The sequence below is a fragment of the Saccopteryx bilineata genome, chromosome 5 (genome assembly GCF_036850765.1).
Source record: "Saccopteryx bilineata isolate mSacBil1 chromosome 5, mSacBil1_pri_phased_curated, whole genome shotgun sequence".
Taxonomy (NCBI): Eukaryota; Metazoa; Chordata; class Mammalia; order Chiroptera; family Emballonuridae; genus Saccopteryx; species Saccopteryx bilineata.
In genome coordinates, this window is record NC_089494.1 from 226,710,415 (window position 1) to 226,737,303 (window position 26,889).

A 26,889-nucleotide genomic window follows, 5' to 3' on the forward strand; every position below is an offset into this window, starting at 1 on the left:
TTAGAGAGGTTAAGTAATGTGTTTAAGGTCACATAGTAAGTGATGAGCAGGAATTATGACCTGCGTTGGTCTGTCTGACACTATAAAGTTTCTGTGCTTTTACTGTAGTGTATATACTGTGTGATCCTCCCATATGGGATTCTTGAACAGTTTTGTAGCTAGAGTTGTATACAGAGGTGAGTTTGACATCTGGTGGCAGCACTTCTTCCTTTTCTATGAGATAAACAGTGAAGATCTGCATTCTACCAGAATGTATGACCTAAGAAGCAGGGAGTTTCCTTAGAGAGGCCTGCTTGCATCACTGCCATAGATTTGGGCTGTAGCATACCTTCAGTTGGGATCTCTGAGTAGTCTTCTCCTCTGAAAAGATGTTTCTTCATTGCTGCTGAGAGATGAAATAGGATTTGGGCATTATACTTCTGAATGATTGCCAGTTCTCATTCCAGACAATATCACATCTACCAAGGATGACATCTGTGTATTCATCTCTCTGATTATGATGAAAGTTATAGACTCTTCTCAATAAAATCATACACATACAGAATTTTTCATAAATTTCGGTGCATACATCGAACTTCATACATGGACCCCTGTGAGGCAATATTTGCAGATGATCTCAGTGTGGGTCTAACAGACACTTTGCAGGTCTTTATAGGCCACAGAAAGCTGTGGTTAAAGGAGTAAATAGTGAATTGATGTAAAAGCTCATAAATCACCTGGAACTATTTAATATTGCTCTTAGCTTAAGGGATTAGGCACCAATACTCTAGATTACATGTTAGAGTGTTCTTCTCCTAGGTCTACCCATAACTAACTTTTTCTTGTGATTTATAGCTCAGCTGAAATGTTCCCCACCTCAACAAGTTTTTCCTTAACTTCTCAGACTAAAGTAAACCACCCAGTAATTAAAACATCTTATTTAAAAATAAAACTTAATTGCCATACAGTTTTGTGTTATTTTTTTTTTTTTCTGCTAGAAAATAAGATGTAGGAGAGCAGTGACCTATATATCTGGTCAACTGCTCTGTAATCACATCCAGAACAGGGCCTGGCATATGGGTGCTAGTAAGTATTTGTCAAATGAATCAGAAAGGAATGAAAATGTATTAAGCTAGATATTGTGCTATTGCGCTAGATATCTTAAAGCAGCGGTTTAAGTTATTATGTTAAATGTGATGTGAATGACTTATGATTTTATAAAGTAAATATCTCAGAAAATACTTTTTGTAACTATGCTATTATAATTAAAAATAGTTTCAAATGAATCACTACATAATGGCAAATACACTGACTTTCTAAAGGTTTTCACTGGTTACTAAAAGTTTGAAGCAAGATATTTAATTTGTGATTAAATTCTGATTTAGTATGTTATATGTAGAACAACAAAATAAGTAGTTTTAAAGTGCACATTTTAATAAAGTTTTTAAAATGTAGTAAAAATGACTAAAGTTTAATTTTCAAGTATTTATTAGAAAACAGCTTAGTTGCAGAGTTTGAATTTGTGCAATTTACTAAATTTATAGAACTTGATGATATAACGGATAGATTTACATGTCATTCTGGTGTTGCTGTTGCTTAATGAGTCTGCTCTTTTTTTTTCTATCCACTTTTTTTTTCTTTTAGAGATGATGGTAGTATTTTTGATGGGTTGGTGGAAGAAGATGACAAGGACAAAGCAAAAAGGTAGTTCAATTTAAGATATAAAATAATAAGTAAATGAATAATAAGTGAATGTCATGTATAAATTAGAGTTTTCAGAAGCTATCTGCCTTAAGAACTTAGTATTTATATGGAAGAGATTAGATTATTCAATATCCAGTTATTATGTTAAATAAAATTATTCTGTAACTGTGCTGTTCTCATCAAATCATATTATGGGTACATAGTATCTCTGTGTCATCACTAGGGATGTTAACCTTCATTACCTGGCTAAAATAGGGTTTGCCTAGATTCACCATTGAAGTTATTATTTTTCTTTTAACCTAATTTATTCTTTGGAAGCAAGTTAAGTATATTCGACCTTCAGAGTAGAGATTAGGGAATTAAGCTTTACCTCCACATATATTTGAAATTCTATAAAATATTTTTTCTTTCCTGTTTATTTATATCTGTATGGACACACATGTTTATTTTATGTTTTAGGCTCTACTTCAGGGCTATTTTACTCATTTTGTTGTTCAAATTATACCAGCCTTGGCCATTGGGAGGTCTTTCAAGATTGACTCTTGTGTCCTTTAACATGCCTCCACTTGCCAGTAGAAGGGAAAGTGTATGATAGAGAAGGAGGGAAGAATTGTTGGAGAGATTTCATCGAGTAGGTGAGGGAATGGGATCTAGAGCCATGGTGGTAACAGTCGGGGCTTTGACCTTAAATAAGGGTCTTGACAGTTGATTATAGTATCAAGAGGGAGGGTCCAGATAGCAGTACAGCCAAGTTTGTAGTCACTGAGAGTGAGCAGTAGACACTTTGTGTTTTTACCAGCCATGCTGACCATGTGGATACATCGATACGGTCGAGGTTTTGTAGCATTACACACAGATACACTGATATACCATAAAAGATAAACATGTAATACGTAATAGTTCCTAAATATCTGCATAGAGCAAAACAGAAGGTACTGGGATGAGAAAGATATTCATAATAACCACATAAATTGCTAAATACTTTTTATTTTTTTTAAGTGAGAGGAGGGGAGTAGTGAAACAGACTCCAGCATGTGATGCTTGAATCAACTGAGCTATATTTAGCACCTGAGACTGACATGCTTGGACCAACCAAACTTTCCTCAGTGCCCAGGGTCAGTGCTCAAACCTTGAATCAAGCAACTGGCTGTGAAAGGGGAAGAGGGAGAGAAGTCAGAGCGGGAGGGGAGAAAAGCAGATGATGCTTCTCTTGTGAACTCTGACTGGGAATCGAACCCTGGATATCTGCACGCCAGGGATGGATGCTCCCTGAGGATAGGTGGATGCTCTATCCACTGAGCCAACCAGCCAGGGCAGTTGCAAATACCTTAAAGTTTATAGATGGATATGGTGAGCTACTGTTTGCAAAGACTTCGAAGATCTGATCATGTTTTCAGTAAACCAGAAATACTGTTAATATAGGAAACCATGGAGAAAGAGAAGGAATCGTGTAATAATGCTGTCAGAGTTCAGGCCCACACTGAACTCTGACTGAGAACAATGACTTTTAAAGACCTTAGTGTTGAACCCAGAACAAAGGGAGTTTTATATTTTTCCCCAAACAGAACATCTGTGACCTGTTATCAGTGAGGTTATAATAAGAACTAATTACTTCTGACCTGAATGTACAATGCGAGTCAAGTTTGCTTTTATGGGTGTGATCCAGTGGTAGAATTGGCAAGGGTATTTGCTTTCTATATATTTTCTTCCCTTGGAATCAAAATGCCTGATTTGAATTCCTGCTTCATGGTAGCTCTAGGACACTGGACACGGTTTTCTTTATGCCTGAGTTGTCACACCTGTGAAATGAAAAAATAATAAAGTCTACTTCATAGGAATTCAGTGAGATTTCATAAATGTTTATTAGTGCCTGGCACATAAATGTAAAATAGATATTGGCTACTATTTTTACCCCCTACCTGTGTGTTCAGATATTTCATATATACTGAATCTCAGATGCTTATTTCTTGTTTACTCTTATCTAGAGAAATATAACTAGATCTGTATATGTAACTATCTCTTGTCTTATGTCTTTTTTTTTTACCAGTACTAATACAGAATAAACACTTGCTCTTTACAGAAAAACAAAAACATAGATAAGATTATTCTCTGACATTTTGAGAAAGTAGTATATTTAAACAAAAACTGAATTCTAAAATCTAACTTCACAAAGCAGATAAGTAGAGGTATTATAGAATGTTTATTTGCTCTATAAATAATTGTACTGTATTTACTTGTGTCAAGAGATCTCTTTGCAAATAAGTATTTGTTTACTGGTTACTGCTCCACATAGAATAATAGTAATTTTTATTTAGCACATATATTTTGAGTGCTTTCTGTTTGTTAGGGCTCTGCTTAAGTGCTTAGATGAAAAAAAATTGGGCTCTATTATAAAGGAGACTACAACCTAATGGAGAAATGCAGACAAATGATTATAGCTTTGTGTTAGAGGCTGGGGTATCAGAATAAAGAGAAAGAATGTGTGGGTAATCCTTGGGGTAGGGAAATTTTTCTTTTAGATTATTTTGTAGTTTAAAACTAACAGGAGATGGATAGCATTTTTCCTATTCAATAATTTGAGTAAATAAAACCTGAGATTTGAATGCCATTTGTGTTATGGCATTACCATAAAAAAACATGTAGGCCATATGTTTAATATGTAAAGTTTCTGTAGTGGTAAAGAAGAAAAATTATTGCCCATGTTAACTATATATTGTTGGTAAACTGGTAGATAAATATTTATTACTATCTAGATTATCAGAACATGATGTATGATTGTGTCCAAATTGGTATTGTATTAAACTACTTGTGTAATTAAATGGATTATTTAAAAACTAATTTTTTAAAAATTTCATCAGAGTATCTAGAAACAAATCTGAAAAGAAACGTCGAGATCAATTTAATGTTCTCATTAAAGAATTGGGATCCATGCTTCCTGGTAATGCTAGAAAGATGGACAAATCTACCGTTCTACAGAAGAGCATTGATTTTTTACGAAAACATAAAGGTAAAATTTTAACTTTTAAAATTGACTTTTAAAAAAATAATGCTCTCTCCCTTAAAGCATAATGTGATAGATTCTTGGCAGTGATGCTTAAGATGGGATGCTTCTTTACTTTTTTTTAAGAGAAAGAAGTCAGTGGCTTTTTAAAAGATTTCCTGGTATGTTTTTTCTTTCATTCAACAAACAATTTATTTAGCACCTAGTACATCCTAAATTCTCATGGTACAAGTAACAATTCTGGCCCTCAGGTAACTCAAGCTAAGGGAGACAAACATCTAAACAGCTAATTACAGTGCAAATAATTATAATGGGTAGAGTGCTTATAAACCTTCAACTTGTTAGGGAAACACAGGGGGAAGAACGTGTCTGGGAAGGCTTAAAAATAATTGATTTTTTAAACTGAGTTTTCTTTTTAGATTGAGTAGGGCAAACAGCATTTCACACAGGAAATAGCATGTGTGAAAACGCAGAGAAGCAGGGGAGCGTTCGATATAACTAGAGCATAGAGTTGGAAAGTTATCGGCATATTTGAAAGAAAGCCAAGAGTCAGGTGGTAAGGGCATTGTATATTATTTTAAAATACTGTGTCTATGTATATCTAGGAAATATACAGTGTGTGTAAATTAAAGTGATTTTTTTCTTAAAGAAAATTACTTTGACTACATAAATCATGAAAAGGAAATTTAAAGAATATTAAATATTTTCAGTAACATAATATGTGAAAAAGTTGTAAAAGGACATTTCCTTTTTCAGATGTAAATGAAACTGCAAAACTTCTCAGGAGAATTTTCAGTTAGTGACTATTTACTTCTCCCAAGCTCACTCAGTAATGCATTACTAGCCTAATTCATGCTCCACCAGTCTTTGAAATTATTTTGTTAACTTGACTAATGTATTATACCCTACCTCCTCTGCTGCCAGTAAAGCAACAGCTTTTCCTTATACCACATTCTCCTCTTCATGTATGAAGCACTGGAAATTTTAATCCATTCTCCACTGGCTTTCTTTTCCTTTGGCCTTTGTTGTACTGCACTTCTTCATTGACCTCCCCTGTCCTAACTAAAACTAACTTCTTCATTCCTTTCTTCTTCTGCCCTCTCAATGTGACATTTCTCAAGGTCTTTTGTGTTCTTACTCTCTAGACTTGTTCCCTTGGTTATCTCATTTCATAGCTTTGTCTATTGTCTATTAAACTACTTAATCTATATTTTTTATTTTTATTTTTTGTGACAGAGACAGAGAGAGAGACAGATAGGGACAGACAGACAGGAAGGGAGAGAAATGAGAAGCATCAGTTCTTCATTGCAGTACCTTAGTTGTTCATTGATTGCTTTCTCATATGTGCCTTGATGGGGGGGAGGGGGATCTCCAGCAGAGCGAGTGACCCCTTGCTCAAGCCAGTGACCTTGGGCTTCAAGCCAGCGACCTTTGAGCTCAAGCCAGCGACCATGGGGTCATGTCTGTGATCCCGCACTCAAGCCAGCAACCTTGTTCAGGCTAGTGAGCCTGCACTCATGCCGGATGAGCTGCGATCAAGCAGGCGACCTCGGGGTTTTGAACCTGGGTCCTCCATGTCCTAGTCTGATGCTCTATCCATTGCACCACTGCCTGATTAGGCTATTATTATTATTTTTAAATATTTTATTTATTGATGTTAGAGTGAGAAAGGTGGGAGGTGGGGGAAGGAGCAGGAAATAATCAGTGTGTGTTGTTGCTTATCACATTTGTCTTGACTGGGAAGCTGGGGATTTCAAACTGGTGACCTCAGCATTCCAGGTTGAGTCTCTATCCACTGTGCCACCACGAGCCAGGCACTAAATATGTATTTAGATCCAAACTTTTCAGGTTTTATTTCCAGATAACTTCTGGAACTTTCTTTTGCATGTCCTTAAACTGAACGCATCTGAAACTGGATTTATTTTCATTTTGTTCAGTCATCTTTCTCTCATGTATTTTTTTTTTTTTGAGAGAGAGAGACAGGAAGGGAGAGAGATGAGAAGCATCAACTCATAGTTGCATCACTTTAGTTCATTAATTGCTTCTCATATGTGCCGAGTGGGGGGCTCCAGCTGAGCCAGTGACCCCTTGCATAAGCCAGCGACCTTTGAACTCAAACCAGCAACTATGGGGTCATGTCGATGATCTTACACTCAAGCTAGATGAGGGACCTTGGACTTTCAAACCTGGGACCCTGAGCATCCCAGGTTGATCCTTTATTCACTGTGCCAACACTGGTTAAGCATCATCTTTTCTTTTTCTATTTTTATACTACCATCCTTCACTCCTCCAGGACTCAAACTTGAAAAGACTTGCATTTTTTTTCAGCTTTTTTAGTACTATATCACAGTGGCCAAATTCTCTTTGACTCTTCTGTGTGTCAAAATTGTCTTCTTTTTATTGTCACCATTCTCATTACATTTGACCTCTACAAATAGTGTTCTCCCTACTTCAGTATCCCTTACTAAATAAATAGCACACTCAGCCCCTCAGACATTGTAGTTTAATAAATGATTGTTGAATGAAATGAAATTATATACATCCACTTCCCCTCTTGACAGTACAGGATTAATTTTGGCATTAAGTAGATCAGGGTTTTCTTTTTTTCCAAAATTGGGCATAAAATTCTCACAAAAATAAAATTCACCTGAAATTGGAAAGGAATTCTTATATAATTATTACTCTAAAATTGGCCTGTGCTTAATAAAACATGATGGAATTTACTTGTGGATTTAACTCTTTTTTCTAAATGTTTATAATTCATGTGAGTTTGAAAATGTGATCATATTTCACAGAATTATTAGCTAGACTTTTTAGATACTCTCTTTGTATTTTAGTACAGTCATTTTTAATATGGCAGATTTGAGGTGACAGTTTAATAGACTATATTTATATACCTGGTCATAGAAAAATATAAACAAAATTTATTCTTTTCACTGCAAAGTAGAGTATATTTTGTAGAGTAAAATTGATGACATAGATTTTTATTTTGCCTGTTTTTTAATGTGTTCTTGTTTCATCATTTATGGATAGCTTTCTCATAACTAAATCCATTAGTAAGTAGTTGCAAAATAAACTAAAAATTTTGTTAAAATTTTGTCCCAATCCAGGGTTCCCCAAATTTTTTAGCAGTTTCCTATGTCTAAGAATATATATAAGGTCTACTGGAAAGTTCTGTCCATTTCTATCACGACAAGTTTCGACACGTAAGCACATGTTTATTTGGTGTATATGTGCCTTTCTATTTTTATCACTTAGTGTATACATACAGACGTAGCAAATTAACTAAAACAAAGTTGATTCACATTAGTCTTATGTGTGAAGCCATAGTGTACCCATGGCTACTGATAAAGTTCATTTACACCGTTAATATTTACGAATTTCAACAAGGAGGAAATGCTACAGAAGCATGTCTGTCGCATCCACCATCTTCCCTGGACTTAGCACCCTCCAACTATCACTTGTTTTTGCCCTTACAAAATTTTTTGAAGGGCAAAAAATTCAAAAATGAAAAAGATATCAAACAAGCACTGGTTCAATTTTTCGCATCAAAAGATAAAACATTTTTCAAAAATGGGATATACAAATTGCCCTCACGCTGGCAAGAAATCATTAATAATAATGGCAGTTATATTATTTAATAAAGTTTATTGACGGTAAGAAAAATTTGTATTTTGTTTATTCCAAAAACGGACAGAACTTTCTGGTAGACCTTATATAAGGGGACACTAAGCAGAATCACTCTGGAATTATTGCTATAAAGTTTTGTCCCAAATCTTAATTTATTCTTGATTAATTAAGAATAGAGCACCTCTGATTGGGAGGTATCTTTCTGCTTGGCAATAGGCAGGTTGAAAGTAGTCTTCTTTGTTAAAAGCAGACTTACTGACCTACTTGGCTCTTTTCCTACAGGCCCATGTCCTTATATACGCTCTAGGTTCTACCATTTGAATGGCAAGGAAAGGAGGAAAAAGAATATCTGAATATCTTACTAATGTCTGATATGTTTGCTTATTCTGAATCTTGTTCAGTCATTGTGCCAAGCAGAAAACAGTCTCAGGCCTTTAACCAACAGGCTATCACAGCACCCCAGAGAAAAGTCAAAGAGATTGGTATTTCCAAGAAGCCAAATCCAATGATATAACTTGACATAGTAGCTCAAATATTTCACATTACCAAAAATTTGACCTCCTGATACCTACCTAGACTAATAAAGGTTATAGCCTATGGTTCTGATCTTGAATTAGAGTGGGTAGAGAGAAGCAACTTGTAGGAATCTTGCACTGCCCCAGTTGCACACCCTGTAGTTGGAGTATACCACTAATATGTCAAATAATCTGTTTACAGAAATAACTGCACAGTCAGATGCTAGTGAAATTCGACAGGACTGGAAACCTACATTCCTTAGTAATGAAGAGTTTACACAATTAATGTTAGAGGTATGTCCAGATTTAATTTTTGAAAGTTTTATTTTCCTCAAAAAATATATCACAGGGTTGACTAACTTTAGTATAGTTTTAACAATATTTAGTATAGTTTTAACAATATTTAATGTTGAAAAGTTTTAACTCCATGTAAATCATTAACTATATCTTCATTTAAAATTGATGCAAATATTGTAAGCAAATAGTACTATCTGGTAAAGGAATGCCAAATTTTCATATTTTTAGTATTATCTGAATTTTTGAGAGGTTTAATAAAAGTAAAAAAAACCTAATAGCTACCAAATTCTCTATCTGAGACCACACTAGCGACAGCCTAATGAAAAATAATATGTATGTCACAGATTAAATATTATGAAATGGCAACAGTATTTTTTAACAAGTTAAAGTCTATCTTAAAACAACATAAAATGAAATAAATGAAGTATTTTGAAAATGTAGGACAAATATACGTTGAAAGGCAACTCTTCTTAATTCAAGTAGAAACTTTTAAAGGAAATAAGTAAATGTTCTTCTGTGACAAATTTGTTTTTGAAAACAATTCAGAGCATATTTGCTTGTAATTGCCAACTTCATACTTTATGCAATAATTACAAAATCTACAAAAATTTTGAGTCACTCATACCTATAAATCTTACTTTCCTACCTTTTAATTGTCTCCTGTGTATAGAATAATATAGGTGTCACCTGTGTGCCCAGAATCCAGTATCAAATTTCCATGAAAACAAAATAAATAGGACACAGGTGGTACACTTTGCAGTTAGTATTAGGGACAAGAAAAATAGATACATAACATAAAGTAAGGTAGAAAGAATAGAGGAAAGCCGTTGAGATGGGATGTAGACATTGTTAAGTAATTTATATCTTTTATCCTGCTGGTTTGGATCTATTCTTTTATACCTGAAACATTTTTCTATGTCATGTATGTACAGGGTAGGGCAAAAGTAGGTTTACAGTTGTGAGTACACAAAACATGGAATTTATATGTGTCTTATTACTTATTAATGTATTATTTTCCATATGAACAACTGTAAATATGCTTTTGCCCCACCCTGTATATGTAATGACCATGTCTCATGTGTCTTTGTATCGTGACTAAAGTGTGAAGTGACAGAGTATTTTGCAAATTAATAAGTTATTTTTTCTGTTTATACTTTGGATGGAAAAGTTAATTGCTAGATTAATTAAGTCTGTATATTCAGCAGAAATGTTACATGAAAATTTGTTAGACTATAAATATATCGTGTATATTTAAAAACGCAGTTAAAATCTAAGTATAATGATCACTTTTCAAATATTAACTCAGTGAATCCTCACAATAATCTTATGACGTAGACACTATTAGTATCCTTTTCTTACTTCCAGATGAGGAAATTGAGGAACAAAGAGATTATGAAATTTGCCCAGAGTTAGCAGTTAGTAGCTCAGCTGGGGTTTTTTGCAGGTATACTAGCCTTTGATTCCATGGCTTTAGCCCCTGTGAAGCGTATAAAACTTCTTTTCAGTGAAAGCTAGCCATGGCCTGGAACTTGTAGCTTAGTAACTAGCAATTAGCTCTTTAAATTAATGGTTACTTGTTGTAAACCAAAAAATAGTTTCTGATTTTCCTAAATGTTTTTTCTAAAAAAGTTTGGCATTGTCTAAAATTGTCTCTTTAGGTAATAAGTAATATGTTTATGAGGGTGCATACAGCTATTGTCTACAACAGAGAAAGGAAATAACTCATTTGATTACTTTTAATTTAAATTTTTTTTAAATATATCTTTTAATTTATTAGGTTGACAGGGTTTGCCAAACCTTATAGGTTTCAAATGTGCAACTCAATATAATACCATACACACTGCATCATGGTGCTACACCTGTGCCCCCCAAAGCAAAGTCTCTTGTGTTCTCAGCAGAATTGTTTAATAAGATCTGGTAATCATGGACTACATACCCTGCTTCATTAGTATAAGAAATTTTTAATAATTCATAAAGTGTCATATTTATATTCATTAATAACCTTAAGATAAATTACCTGTTCACTAATAAGCTAAACAAAAGCATTGTTTTCAAATTTTTCTTCACAATGGACAGATCTTTATTAATGCCAAGTCACATGTAGTACATTCTTTGTATTTAAAAAAGTAAATCAAAGATTTTAGATATTATAACATTATTTATAAAATACAAAAGAAAATTAAGCCCTGGCCAGATAGTTCGGTTGGTTAGATCATCGTTCGGATATGCAAAGATTGCCAGTTCGATTCCTGGTCTGGTCACATACAAAAACAGGTTGATGTTTTTGTCTCTCTCTTTCTCTCTCTCCATCTCTCTCTCTCTAAAAATCAATCAATTAAAAAAATACAATATTTAAATATATATAAAACAATTGTCTCATAAGTATCCTCATAGCATTTAGGATTACATTCCTGAAAATGTTACATTTATTTATTTTTAATATGTCAAGCACATTTTTTATACCTAGTGAGTATTTGTAACTATCAAGTAAATACGTATTCTAACATCATTATGCCAAGATTGAAGGGTATACATCAATACGGTATATATTACAGTCTGGGTCCAACTAACCTAGATGTGTTACTATTGGCTAGTCGTGTTGATCAGATTATAGGTAGGCAGTCCAGATACCATTTTCAGCAGAGTTTCAGATGTAGGCTACATCTTGGAATGTTAGAGCTACTATTCGATCATCCACCTCAACCTCTTCATTTTATGGATGAGGCCCAAAGAAATTGCAGCTTGTCCAAGGTCAGATAGCTAATTAATGGAAGAACTGGGATTGAGATCTTAAAATTCACTTATGTGTTGGCTGTCTCTCTCTCCATTCCTCCATTGCCATCTGTCCCTCTCTTTCTTTTACTTGGTTGCAAGGATTATTACTTGCAACCTTTGGGGGGGGGTAGAGAATAGTAAAGGAATCAGGACAATTTAGCTTGACCTCGATGCAAAGTCATCTTTATGTGAAGTCGTTTCTCAGTGTGTAGTTCTTTCCCTGGAAAGCCAGCAGCTCTCCCTGGTAATCTATACGAGAAGTGCTGGTGCCCTGTGGAGCTAGATATAGCTCCACAAAGAGGTTCTGTCCCCTCCCCTAGAACTCCATTCCAGTCTTCCCCAGATTAAACACTCACTAACAAGGTTTACGTAGTCCTTTTATTGTGGGTCAAGTAGATATCAAACAGGAAGATAAGGAGTTTTAACTAATAAGCCTTCCCCTTATACAGTCTGGAAGAGGGATAAACTGCACAGTTCTCAGTCTTGGGATGAGGATGTCCTTCTCCATCTTGCTCCTTCTTCCATATCTTCCTTATCTTCCTTGTCAAGTCCCTCTTCAGTCCCCTTTAGTTTTTGGTGTGCCCACCTACCTTCTTGGGAAGGTACGTCCTTCTACTTAAAAGTAGTCTGGGCCTTACTTGTCTTAAGAATTTGGCGTGGCCCTGGCCGGTTGGCTCAGCGGTAGAGCGTCGGCCTGGCGTGCGGGGGACCTGGGTTCGATTCCCGGCCAGGGCACATAGGAGAAGCGCCCATTTGCTTCTCCACCACCCCTCCTTCCTCTCTGTCTCTCTCTTCCCCTCCCGCAGCCAAGGCTCCATTAGAGCAAAGATGGCCCGGGAGCTGGGGATGGCTCCTTGGCCTCTGCCCCAGGCGCTAGAGTGGCTCTGGTTGAGGCAGAGCGACGCCCCCTGGTGGGCAGAGCATCGCCCCTGGTGGGCGTGCCGGGTGGATCCTGGTCAGGCGCATGCGGGAGTCTGTCTGACTGTCTCTCCCCGTTTCTAGCTTCAGAAAAATACAAAAAAAAAAAAAAAAAAAAAGAATTTGGCGAGATACTGTTGGAGGCTTTTCTCTGGTTAATCTTTGCCTGCTGGGAAAGAGTCAAGGGCAGGCTGTGATCCTGGGAATGGGATTAAGCCATCAAGAATTCTGATTTTAGTTCATTCTCTGCACACAAGAGTGTTGTACCCTGATTCTTAGCAAATATCCTAAATGCAAATTCAGATCATCATAGTAGATATTAATTTACTTTCAAAGATGATATAATCTAACTTCACATGAGAAAAGCTAGTTCTTAATAACATCATGTGACCCTTATGAAATAATAACACTGGAATTATTAAAATAAGGAGTTTAAAAAAATAATTTCATGAATTTGCATAAATTCCAAGGTTTTCATCCCCTTCTTCTACATTAGCCAGGAATGGGGTTGTCTGAGCCATTTTAGAAGGTAGTCATCTACTCAAAATAAATTCTTTTTAATATCCAGATCTCTCCCCTAATAGAAGGGGAGGGGGTGCCTTTTTATCTACATTCAACATATATTTCAATACTTACTTAGAATAGAGGGAAGTAGATCTAACTTCCAGCTCCATAAATTACATGCAAGTGTTTTTGTTTTTGTTTTTTTATCTGCTGTGCGCTACACATGTGCTAGGTGCTGCAAATACAGAGTTAAAGATACATGCGATTCTTACCCAAGATTGCTGTCCTTTGAGAGAGCCCTATAATTACACAGAAATCTAAATTTAGTTTGATAACTTTTGATAGAAGAGGAACTCCTCTTGGTGTCTTTTCTGCTGTATGTCTTCAACGTATAATTAGGGGATATTTCAAAATGAATATGAAGCGATAAAATATCCCCTAGTTTTCGTGAGTAGTTCACTTTTCACTGATTTTTCTTTCCCTCAGCCTGCAAATATACTTCAGTTACTCTTTTTATTTATTGCTTCCTGATACTTTATTCCCTTAAAACTTTCATTTCTCCCTTCCTCTGTTCTAAAGTTCTTGGTAAAGTGATTTGTAAATGCCTTCTGATCATCCACTCATCTCCAGACTCACTGTAGTTGGACTCAGCCTCCTATTGACATCTCTTTTGAAAGTCACCAGATTTATTTCTCATTTATTTTTGTTTGATATCCTTTTACATTGAATCATCCCTCTTCCTCCTCACTGACTGTCATATTATATTCTCTTCTGTTGACTTCCTTGTCAACTGTGTATTCTATCTTCTCTGTTAGTTTCTCTGGCACTTGTCCCTCTCATCCCCACATGTAGATAATTTCCCCAAGGAATTGTCTAGCATGCAGATCTGATTTCTTTAGTTGTCACTTCTCTGCCTAGGATTCTCAAATGAAAATCCTTTATAATATAGTATATAAAGTATAGGATCGCTTTATTATTAAGTATTGAATTTCCTGCACTGGCTTCTGTCCTGAATTTCTCAATGCTTCACGTTTTTCAATGCTTGCCTGACTTCTTTCCTGTTTATTCTTCATTTCATTCAGATTCTCATTAACTTCCCTGATTATTCCAAAAGCCATTGAGATTTCCCGAATTCTTTTTTACCTCTAAATCCATTTTTACACGGCTTCCAGACTACTCTTGAACAAAGTCCTTATGTTTTAACCTAGTATTTTAAGGCCTTTCATAGTCTGACTTCAGCCAACTTTGTCACCTTTATTTCCTGTTCACTTTATTCCTCACTTATCTTCCTACAGTTCAGTCATATACCTCTCTGTTGATATATGCAAAAGGTGATAATGTATTCTTTTATGTGCCAAAGACATATTGATGGGGTGTGTGCTTCAGAGATATTAGCATCTTCAAATAAGTCCATCTTCATATAATATGTGAATGATAAAGGTAGAATATTAAATCTGTCTTAGAAACCAGCTATCCAGTATATGGTCATGCAGTGATTTTTTTTCTCCAGAAGCATTTTAAAATGCACAAAGTTATATACTATATATTGCAGTAAAGGGGAAAAGCTAGCATTTTGATGATGCTCTGGAAATATTCACATTACATCCTTGGCCATTTAGTAAGTTAGATTTTTGTTTCTGTCCTATAAGCTGCTTTTCTCTTTTTATTTAACTGACCATTATGCTTAATTTCAGGCTCTTGATGGTTTTTTTTTAGCAATCATGACAGATGGAAGCATAATATACGTGTCTGAAAGTGTAACTTCATTACTTGAACATTTACCAGTAAGTATAAAAATCCTGTGATCTCTTTCTTGTTTAATGCCTACTGTTAACGTTCTAATGCACTAGGAAATGTACCTCTGGAGCAGTGTTGAACAGTGAGTAGAGTAGGGAGGAGAGCTCAAAATACATCTTTGTTTTAACATGGCTCTTTTCTCAGTCATGACTCTGTTATCTGTAGTAACTACACAGATACCACTTTAATCACTGTTCTTCCTGCCCTTTTTTTTTCTAATGCTGTTTTCAGCGTTTTCTTTTTAATCAGCCTGGTGAAGGTGTTGCTAAATCACTGAGAATAACTTGAGAATAACTAAATTCCTACTGAGACACTTGTTGCAGCTAGAGAAACTCAAATAATTTTATCAAAGGAATGACTAATAAGAACACACTAAAAATAGCCCTGGCCGGTTGGCTCAGCGGTAGAGCGTCGGCCTAGCGTGCGGGGGACCCGGGTTCGATTCCCGGCTGGGGCACATAGGAGAAGCGCCCATCTGCTTCTCCACCCCTCCCCCTCCTTCCCCTCTGTCTCTCTCTTCCCCTCCCGCAGCCGGGGCTCCATTGGAGCAAGGATGGCCCGGGCGCTGGGGATGGCTCCTTGGCCTCTGCCCCAGGCGGCAGAGCAACGCCCCAGAGGGGCAGAGCATCGCCCCTGGTGGGCATGCTGGGTGGATCCCGGTCGGGCACATGCGGGAGTCTGTCTGACTGTCTCTCCCCATTTTCAGCTTCAGAAAAATACAAAAAAAAAAAAAAAAAAGAACACACTAAAAATAATAGATGTAGAGCTCTGGTGCTCTGTGGCTTGAATTGATAATTTTATAGTAGCCATATTAGTTTATCAATAGAATGTTAAATGTACAGATTTAGAAAATAATTATACTGTGTAAATTTTGAACCTGGGTCCTCAGCGTCTCAGGCCGATGCTGTATCCACTGTACCACCACCTGGTCAGGCCCACTGTGTAATTTTGATAAAGATGGTGAATACTTGAATTACGTGTTTGTTGTTCTATTCAACATACACTTTTTGGCCTGACCTGAGTTGGCACAGTGGATAAAGCGTTGACCTGAAAATGCTGAGGTTGCCGGTTCGAAACCCTGGTCAAGGCACATATGGGAGTCGATGCTTCCTGCTCCTCCCCCCTTCTCTCTCTCTCTCTGTCTCTCTCTCTCCTTTCTAAAATGAATAAATAAAATTTAAAAAAAAAAGATTAAAAAAAAACCATACATTTTTTAAATATCAATTCTGCCAGACACTGTGTTAGGTGCTCTACTACGATTGATGGTTTTAACGAATTTGAAGTTTTTATTTAATATGTAATGTTCTTATCTAGGATAGGGCTTGTGATATAAATATTCTGTTACTTATAAATTACTCTTACAGTGTTCATCTCTTGATTAATGAATCATAATTAAAGCCATATTTGAGCAAGGATTATAACATTTGATATATTACTTGCCTTTTTGGAGAAGGGGTATTAACAGCAGAGCTTTTTGATAATGAGTATTAGGATAGATGGCTGGAAAAGATGAAATAAAAAAAAAGGAAAGGTCTCATTGGACAATTGAAATGCACCAAAGTCAAATCTTTTGGCTTAGCATGTGGCTAACTCTTTGGTCTTTTGTTGTAGGTTTAGATATATGGTAGGGCTATGTCTTGTAGCCAGAGATTTTTTTTTTTTTTTTGTATTTTTCTGAAGCTGGAAACGGGGAGAGACAGTCAGACAGACTTCTGCATGCGCCCGACCGGGATCCACTCGGCACGCCCACCAGGGGCATGCTCTGCCCACCAGGGGGCGATGCTCTGCCCCTCCGGGGCGTCGCTCAGCCACGACCAGAGCCACTCTAGCGCCTGGGGCAGAGGCCAAGGAGCCATCCCCAGCGCCCGGGCCATCTTTGCTCCAATGGAGCCTTGGCTGTGGGAGGGAAAGAGAGAGACAGAGAGAAAGGAGGGAGGGGTGGAGAAGCAAATGGGCGCTTCTCCTATGTGCCCCGGCCGGGAATCGAACCCTGGTCCCCCGCACGCCAGGCCGACGCTCTACCGCTGAGCCAACCGGCCCAGGGCTGCCAGAGATTTTTCTAATAGAGTTTCTTAGTCCTATTATATTTTAAATGTTTGGATTTGGTAGAACTCACCTTTGCAAATCATTTATCAGACTTTCAAGGTCTTACTGATCATGGATCTGATACAGATACTAGTGTCAGAGGCATGGGCATCATGTTAACTCTCTTACACCTTCTCCTTGTATGAGTTGTACTCTAACTTGATCTTAATCAGCTGTTACAAATGATCAAAAGCTAATTATGTGTTCACCTGATATTTTAAGAGTGATTACATACTTTTAAAATTCATGTCACTGGAGTCACTAAAGTTATTTTATTTTTTGAATTTCTTTTTCAGTCTGATCTTGTGGATCAAAGTATATTTAATTTTATTCCAGAGGGGGAACATTCAGAGGTTTATAAAATACTCTCTACCCATCTGCTGGAAAGTGACTCATTAACCCCTGAATATTTAAAGTGTAAGTAATAGCTGTTAAGCAAATAGCTAAATATATTTGTTCATGTTATACTTTGCTTTTGCAACTTTGCAACAAACACAGTGCTAACTACATTAGCATACAACATCATTCCATATACCTTACTAGATAGTTTTCAGATTTTAAAAATATGTGTAATACGAAATTATAACCACCATATTTCCCCATGTATAAGATGTACCCTATTCCAAAAATTTGGGGTCTAAAAACTGGGTGCATCTTATGCAGTGGTTGTAGATTTTTTTTTTACTTGCATTTCCCGCTTTTTGCGCGGATAAGGAGTTGTATGAATTTATGATAAATAAAACGAGTTCAGTAACTTTATGTAGCCTCTGGCAATGGACAAGGAGGCACCTGATTGGTGGTGTTACTCTTATATCAATCAGTCAGGGGCAAAGCAGATTTCAGCCCTAGTTCATCCTAGCTTGATGCCTGTGTTGGTGACCAGAGCTGTTTCATGCCTGGGGCACAAAAAACCCCCACAACTTTATGTAATACATTTTTTTTTTCAAATTTCTGACCCCAAAATTGAGATGCGTCTTATACATGGGAGCATCTTATACATGGGAAATTTGGTATTTTTAAAGCCTGAACTCTATTCTTGAGTATATTGAAATCTCATTTTTCCTATTACAATAATTATTCCATAAAACTGTATTTTACACAAAAATGGAACTTTGTAATTTATTTTTATTAATTTTAAAATAAAATCTTATGTGATGAGAGAAAGTTAAACATTCTCTTTTTCACTATAATCAGCCAGTTGGATACTGAAACTGGGAAAAAGTAGCTTCTATATTGTTCAGAATTATTAATAAAGAACATTGTTTGCTTTACTAATTAAAAATATATTTCTTAGGTATATCTTATGTGCCCAGCACTTGTACAATATCATAGAAGTGCCAAGAATATTAAAAAAAATAGTTCCTTCCTTTGAGAAGTATGAAATATGATATAGTCAGGCATTTTTCCTAGATTCATTGGACAAATTAATTTGACTAGAATAGTTTATTTTCTTTACTAATTTATCCTCTACCAACTCTAATTGGCTATTAGTTACTAGTTACTTTAATCACTTTTTTATGATTTAAAAATTTTGAATTTTCTGGTAATACTAACTGTTCAAGAATTGAGATACCCATATGCACACCCACATATATGTGTAACCATGTATGTATGTATGTATATCTTTGATGTGAATGGGTGACCTGTCAGAAAGTGAGGAGAACTAGAGGCCATGAGAGTCCATTTGAAGTCGATATAAAATAATTTAAAAATCAAGTTCTTATGACATTTCCAACAGACCACTCTAGTTTTTCACTTAGGAGAAAGATTTGGGCTGAATATAATGATGTAGAGGTCAATTATATGCCTGTAAATAATATTTGAAGTATGGGTTGAGTTAAATTGCTTGAGGTAATTATGTAGAGGAGGAGAGAAGAATTAGAAAGGTGGAGCTTGGGACATAGAAGTTGACAGAGGAGGAGTCTACTTCAGAGATCCTCATGGGGCAGAACTGGCAGGAGAACTGAATGAAAACCTCTGGCAGAAAGGCAGACATTGGGCTTTGGTTTCTAAAGTCAAAGGGTGGATGGCAGCCATTGTTCTGATAGAGCAAGGCCTTAAGTAAATGACTTGCAGATCCCCTAGTTAAACAACTGATATACGACAAGTTATTTCTCCAGGAAAATGTGCTTTATGGTAGAAGATTAAACATGATTTATAATAGAGGGGAAATTGCTAAAACATTTACGATTCTGCAAGTAGGTAATTTGAGTATATTGAAGGTAAGTGGTATAGGTGGTGTGATTTGTGTCTAAAAAAGGAAATAGGGCCTATTCTTTCATCCTAACAAGTTTTTCTGTTTTTTACATAGTAAGGAGCCAGTGAACGTGTGGTTTCTTGGTAAAAAAAAATAATAATAATAAAAAAATAAATCTCACGTGGAAAAATTTTAAATGAATTGACTGGAGATAAAAATAAAAACTATATAATTCTAGCAATAGAAGTAAGGATGGAGAGGAAAACCTGTATATGAGGGTTGATGAGATAAACTTAATAGGACTTGGTATTAGGCACAAATGGACTACATGGCTAAGGTCATTGGACAACATTTTAGAAAGAAGGTGGTTAGATTTTGAACATGTTGAGTTAGATGATAAAGTCACTCATGATAACGACAGGAGAATATGAGTTTGATGCTGTGAACGAAGGAGAGACGTTACTGATCCTTGAGTGCTGAAATAATAAGGTGAAAGTAACATTGGTCTGAAAGTAAGGAAGGTTAAATTTTAGTGTCAAGAGCATGAAGGCATAGAAGATACATTTTTACAGTTACTTAAGATGGCAAGGTGATTTGCATTGCATCTATACTGAATTGGTACTAGAGCTCATTTGGAAAAAAATGACTTATGAGAGCTTTTTGGTGACATAATTGGTAGGTCCGGATGACAAATTAGTTTGGGGCTTGTGTAAAAGAAAAGACCAAATTAATATGGTTTCTTGGTAAATAGGCTCACATAGGACAAAGGAGAAGGATAGCTGGCTTAGGAAGGAAGAGGGATAAATTCACTTTGAAATATTTTTAGTTTGAGTTACTGATGGGACAATCAAGTAGAAATGTCCTGAAAGTATGCGGTGGCCCGAGACTGTTTTATATAGAATGTTAGAGTTGGGGAGAGAGATTTAGGAGTAAATAAACTTAGTAAATGCAGATAAAAATTTAAAGGATAATAGATCAAGATCAAAACAATGTTTGTGAAGGCTCACAGTTTGAAGACTGATTAGCAAAGGTACAAAAATATACAGTAAGATAGGAGGGTAAGTTCCAAGCTATAAAAATGAAGAAATGTGAGTTTTAAGAAGAGGTAGTAACAAGGAGGAATGTCCATTGAAATTAACAGTACAGTAGTAGCCCTTACTTGCAGTTCCACTCTTCATATTTTCATTTATTTTCAGTCAACCTGGGTCTGAAAATACTGAATGGAAAATTCAGAAATAATTCATAAGTTTTAAATTGCATGGCATTCCAAATAGTGTGATGAAATCTCATGCCTTCCTGCTCCATCCCACAGAAGATGTGAATCATCTCTCTGTCCAGCATATCTCTTCTGTACCTATAGTACAATAGGAGATTTTGAGAGAGATACCACACTTTAATAGCTTTTATTACAGGCATACCTTGGAAATACTACAAGTATTATGGTGAAGGTTCCAGACCTTCACCATAAAGCAAGTTGTAATCTATTTGCTGGTGGTGGGTCTTGCCTTTAATTTGTAAAAAGCTCAATATCTGCAGTGCAGTAAAATAAAGTAAAATAAAATGAGGTATGCCTGCAACTGTTTTTAACAATTAGTTATTGTTAATCTCTTACTGTGCCTAATTTATAAATTAAACTTTATCATATATATATATAGGGTTAGGTGCTATTCGTAGCTTCAGACATCCACTGAGGGTTTTGGAACATATCGCCAAATAAGAGGGGACTACTGTACAAATATTGGTGATCTTTAGAAGAGCAATTTCTATATCGGTATGAGGACAAAAACTACCATAAATGAAATTAAGGGAAATCAATATGTGTAGAGCATGTAATGAAAAGGAAGGCGATCTGTGGTACTAAGAAGAGTAGCATGAAAAATCCTTGTTGGTTTGAGATGGGAAGACCTTTTAAGTAGAAAAAAACGAAGGTGTGGATGCTAAAGGAATGAATAACAGTGGTGTGGTCTTGGTCCTAGAGAAAATAGGAAAGAATGTTCACAGTATACATCAGAGCATTACATTTAATAGAATGGGAAGCAAAACCATTTGAAATTATAATCAAGAATGAGAAAGAAAGACAGATAAAAATGGGGAAATGTGGAGTTGCTTATATTAGAAGATTGGTTTTCTCTATTAAGTATATGAGATCATCTCCTAAAGTTACCTTACTTCTATGGACTAAATAAAATGTCATTGAGGACTGTTGTTGGAGAAAATATTGTAAACTTATACAACTTATGTAATCTTTCTATGTGATACGTCACTCATGATTAATCACAAATATATTTTTTCACCCACTTCAGCAAAAAATCAGTTAGAATTCTGTTGTCATATGCTTCGAGGAACAATAGACCCAAAGGAGCCATCTACCTATGAATATGTGAAATTTATAGGAAATTTCAAATCTTTAAACAGTGGTAAGTTAAAATGCTTCTCTTATGGTGTAATTTAATCTGTTTATTTTTTAAAATCTGGTATTCCTTTAAGCTTTCAAAGACATAGATATGTTTGAACATCAATAATAGCTAGATTTTACTGGACTAAATGATGATACATATTTCCTTATTGTTTTAGTATCCACTTCAGCACACAATGGTTTTGAAGGAACTATACAGCGCGCACACAGGCCTTCTTATGAAGATAGAGTTTGTTTTGTAGCTACTGTCAGATTAGCTACACCTCAGTTCATCAAGGTAATGTTTCTAATTTTATTTCCTGAAGGACATATAATTTCATATTGTGAGAATGATCTGTTTACAGAATATATAAGGTCTACCAGAAAGTTCTGTCCATTTCTATCACAAGTTTTGACACGTAAGCACATGTTTATTTGGTGCATGTGTGCCTATTTTTATCACTAATGTATACATACTGACGTAGCAAATTAACTAAAACAGAGTTGATTCACGTTAGTTGTATGTGTGAAGCCATAGTGTACCCGTGGCTACTGATAAAGTTCATTTATGCCACTGTAATTTTTACGAATTTCAACAAGGAAGAAACGCTACAGAAGCATGTCTGTCGCATCCACCATATTCCCCAGACTTAGCACCCTCCGACTATCACTTGTTTTTGACCTTACAAAATTTTTTGAAGGGCAAAAAATTCAAAAATGAAGAAGATATCAAACAAGCACTGGTTCAATTTTTCGCATCAAAAGATAAAACACTTTTCAAAAATGGGATATACAAATTGCCCTCATGCTGGCAAGAAATCATTAATAATAATGGCAATTATATTATTTAATAAAGTTTATTGACGGTAAGAAAAATTTGTATTTTGTTTATTCCAAAAACGGACAAAACTTTCCAATACCAGGGGTCCCCAGACTTTTTACACAGAGGGCCAGTTCACTGTCCTTCAGACCGTTGGAGGGCTGCCACAATACAATGCTCCTCTCACTGACCACCAATGAAAGAGGTGCCCCTTCTGGAAGTGCGGCGGGGGGCCGGATAAATGGCCTCAGGGGGCCTCATGCGGCCCGTGGGCCGTAGTTTGGGGATGCCTGCAATAGACCTTATATAAAACTTCCTGCAAACATTAAAGGTAGTGATATCCATGAGTCTTTGAATATACATGATCATAATATTTTTGAAACAAATGAGTTATCAAGGCTTTCATTAAATTATACAATTCATTTTGAGATGTATATCTTTTGTAGGTAACCATTGGTTATATATCACTGCTATATTGCTTCTGTGCAAAGTATTAGGATGCTTTTTTTGTGTAGTTCACAACTTACATTAAAAGGGAAGGGCCAAAAATGTAGGTAATTTTAAAGATTGTTTTTGAAACTTTCTTTAGAAATATATTATACAATGGTTTTTTACTGCATGTAACTTTTCAATTTTAAAATTTAAATAATTTATTTTTATTTCCTGGGCTTTACAAGCAGATGATTAGTAGGGAAGTGGGAAAGTGAAATAATTCAAACAGTAGAAGAATATAAGATTTTATATTTAGGGAGATCATGGACAAAGTATTCAATTAGCAGTTAGAAGGTATTAAGCCAGTCTTGATCTTTTTGTTTTGATCTAAGGAAATAATAGCAGTGGCTAATATTAAGTGCTTATTACATGCTGTATTCTTTATGTGCATTATCTCATTTAATTCTTACTTTAACCCTACATGATAGATGTTAGTGTGATCCCCATTTTATATGTAAGGAAACTGAGGCTTAGGTAAATTAAATTACTTTCCCAAAGTTGAACCTGTTAAGTAGTAAAACTGGGATTGATTCTAATTCTTTTTCTCTTTAAGCCCAAACTCTTTTTTTTAAATTAATTTTAATGGGGCGACATTGATAAATCAGGGTACATATGTTCAGAGAAAACATCTCCAGGTTATTTTGACATTCGATTATGTTGCGTACCCATCACCCAAAGTCAAATTGTCCTCTGTCACTTTCTATCTGGTTTTCTTTGTGTCCCGTCCCCCCCCCCCCCATAACCAATCACTGCATTGTGCTATGGAAGATCATTCAGAGGCAGGTAGGGGGAGTACAGTGTTGAATATGACTAGAGTCTGAGCGAGGCCAGAACTGAAATGTGTTTACTTCTTTGTTGTTTTTCCATGCTAAAGAAACAAGCTTTATCCTAACAGAATGAGGAATCACTAAGGATAAGTTATATAGTCATATTTGAGTATTAGTTAAGATAATTATGGCCAGAGTAGAAGATGGGTTGAGGGACAGGGAGACGTGTCTGGGGAGATGCTGTGGCAATGATGTGAACCAGTGGTAGCTGGGGCCCAGAGTCTAAACTAAGGTACAGAAGATGAATAGGCTCAAGTAGATTTTTTTAAACTTAGAAGGTGAATTTGAAAGGATTTAGTAGTAGGCATTTAGATGGTGGAAAGTGAAGACAAAAGTGTATTGTGACTATCAAGTTTTTGGATGAAGATATGACACAGGTATGCCTTATAATGAGGTGGAAAATTGTTTTAACTGCATATGAGGAATAGGGCAATTTGCTCATTTTAGGAAATACTGAGTTTGTGATTTGTGGGGACATCAAGACAGTTAAAATAGAGTGGTAGTTCAGGAGAGAGATCTGAATTCAGTATTTGGGTTTAAAGGCTTGTGAGAGAATGGAGAAATTGGTATAAAGAAATACTCCCCTGGAAGTCTGTACTTATTTATTGCCACATTAAATTAAATTAAAATGTGTTTAAAAATTGCTTAGGGAAATGTAATAATGACTTATGGCTAGCAATATTTAAGATTTTTCTAAGGACAGAAAAGTATTTCTGAATTTTAATTATTAATTTATTTGTAGGAAATGTGCACTGTTGAAGAACCCAATGAAGAATTTACATCTAGACATAGTTTAGAATGGAAATTTCTATTTCTAGATCACAGGTAACTCTATTTTAAAATTTCATAAGAAGGGTAATAGTTATATAAATTTTAAATTGATGGATTTTATATTTAATAAAAATTATTTATACTTTTTTATTAATTTTAATGGGGTGACATTAATCAGTCAGGGTACATAGGTACAGAGAAAACATCTCTAGGTTATTTTGACATTTAAATTGATGGATTTCAAGACAAACTTTTTCTAATCTGGGTGATCAAGTTTAAAAAAAAAGTTTCCCCCTAAAGTTGATTTCTAGTTGGACTATTTCTCATTATGAAAAAAGTTACAATACTGTTTTATATGTAATTTAGGGCACCACCCATAATAGGATATTTGCCATTTGAAGTTCTGGGAACGTCTGGCTATGATTACTATCATGTGGATGACCTAGAAAATTTGGCAAAATGTCATGAGCACTGTAAGTAGACTTTAATCTTTCTGGTGATACTTGTTTTTAATCATAAACAACTGTTGTATTAATAGAAGGTGGTAAAATGCAGACATAACCATTTTTGCATTTTTTTTGAAATATACTAGATTTTACTTTATATGTATAACTAATCCAGTAGAAATCGTAGGTCAAGTTTAAATTAAACTTATTTCAGTTTAACATATTTCAGGCTGTAACAGTAAGAACAATTTTATAATATAGCGTCTAAATCTTGGTCTAATGTGTGTAAGTGTTGCAATAAGAGAAGTAGATTCTTTTGAAAATTGAAATAATGTCAAAATATTTTATAAATTTTGACTTAAAGACATATAAGTTTACCTGTGAGATAGGTACACATTTAAAGAAGCTCTTAGAAAGCTCAGAGTGAGTGCTTAATGTTACCTGTTCTTACTGTTATTAACAGCAAAAACACTATCTTATTGTTCTCTGCACTATTCTAAACAATTTATTCATCACCACAGTTCTAGATAGTAGAAACTATTATCTCCACAAATAAACTGAGGCGCACCTAAGCCAAGTTAATTTGCCCACAATTTGGTAACTCATTAGTGATAGCAAGGGTATTATAGTCTAGACCCCTGTTGGCAAACTGCGGTTCGTGAGCCACTTGCGGCTCTTTGGTCCCTTGAGTGTGGCTCTTCCACATGCGGGCGCTACCTCAATAAGGAATGTATCTACCTATATAGTTTAAGTTTAAAAAATTTGGCTCAAAAGAAATTTTGATTGTTGTACTGTTGATATTTGGCTTTGTTGACTAATGAGTTTGCTGACCACTTGTTAAACCTATCCCTTGATTATATGCTGGCCATACTTTGTTTCAGAGGATTGTTTCAATGATAGGTTCTGTTTTCCTTATCCTCCTCCCAAGATTTATTTTCTTGGATATACTCTAAAACTTAATTAGATATTTAAGGTAGTTTCATGATGTCTTAGGCTGGTCTAATAAAACTCTTCATATGAAAGTTAAGCATGTTTTATGGTAATATCCACTACATGGAAGATTTTTAAAGTCATTTCAACACAAAAGAAAACATTCACTTCAGGCAATTTGGCACTATGCTTATGATGATGCACAGAGAGAGAGATAGGTATTGGCTTTGACAAGCCTTTCCTAAGGTTTGGTCCTTTGAATACCAGTCCATTCAAAATGGAATTTATGGCCAAGGAAGACTAGGAAACACTTCGTAATTATTTTACCCCTCCCTCCAGTCTTGACATTACATAATTATGAAAGGAGCAGTCAAACAAGAGGGTATAACCCTTTTAAACATATATGCACTTAATGTAGGAGCACCTAAATATATAAAGCAAATCTTGATAGACATAAAGAGAGAGATCAACAGTAATAAAGTCATAGTAGGGGATTTTAAAACTCCACTGACATCAATAGATAGATCTTCCAGACAGAAAAACAAGAAAAGTGGCTTTAAATGATATGCTAGGTCAGATGGATTTAATTGATATCTTCAGAGCATTTCATCCCAAAGCAGCAGAGTATACATTCTTTTCAAGTGCACATGGAACATTTTCTAGGATAGACCACATTTGGACACAAAATAAGGCTCAATAAATTTAAGATAACTGAAATCCTATTAAGCATCTTTTCTTATGATTTTATGAAACTAGAAGTCACAAGAATAAAACTACAAAACACGTGAAGACATGGAGGCTAAATA

General features: G+C 35.5%; 1 protein-coding gene and 1 pseudogene across 13 annotated transcripts in view; both read left to right on the forward strand.

Annotated features, from left to right (window-relative positions):
• CLOCK (clock circadian regulator) overlaps positions 1-26,889 on the forward strand; it is a 112,491-nt gene that overhangs the window by 49,798 nt on the left and 35,804 nt on the right. For all 13 annotated transcript variants that reach the window (XM_066280030.1, XM_066280029.1, XM_066280025.1 and 10 more), the window contains 9 exons: positions 1,624-1,683; positions 4,542-4,690; positions 9,032-9,123; positions 15,018-15,107; positions 17,502-17,622; positions 21,706-21,819; positions 21,977-22,095; positions 24,679-24,761; positions 25,074-25,180. In XM_066280030.1, coding sequence (XP_066136127.1) covers positions 1,624-1,683; positions 4,542-4,690; positions 9,032-9,123; positions 15,018-15,107; positions 17,502-17,622; positions 21,706-21,819; positions 21,977-22,095; positions 24,679-24,761; positions 25,074-25,180 — 935 coding nt within the window. The remainder of the gene's footprint in view (positions 1-1,623; positions 1,684-4,541; positions 4,691-9,031; positions 9,124-15,017; positions 15,108-17,501; positions 17,623-21,705; positions 21,820-21,976; positions 22,096-24,678; positions 24,762-25,073; positions 25,181-26,889) is intronic.
• LOC136307285 (small nucleolar RNA SNORA48) lies at positions 17,968-18,114 on the forward strand (annotated as a pseudogene).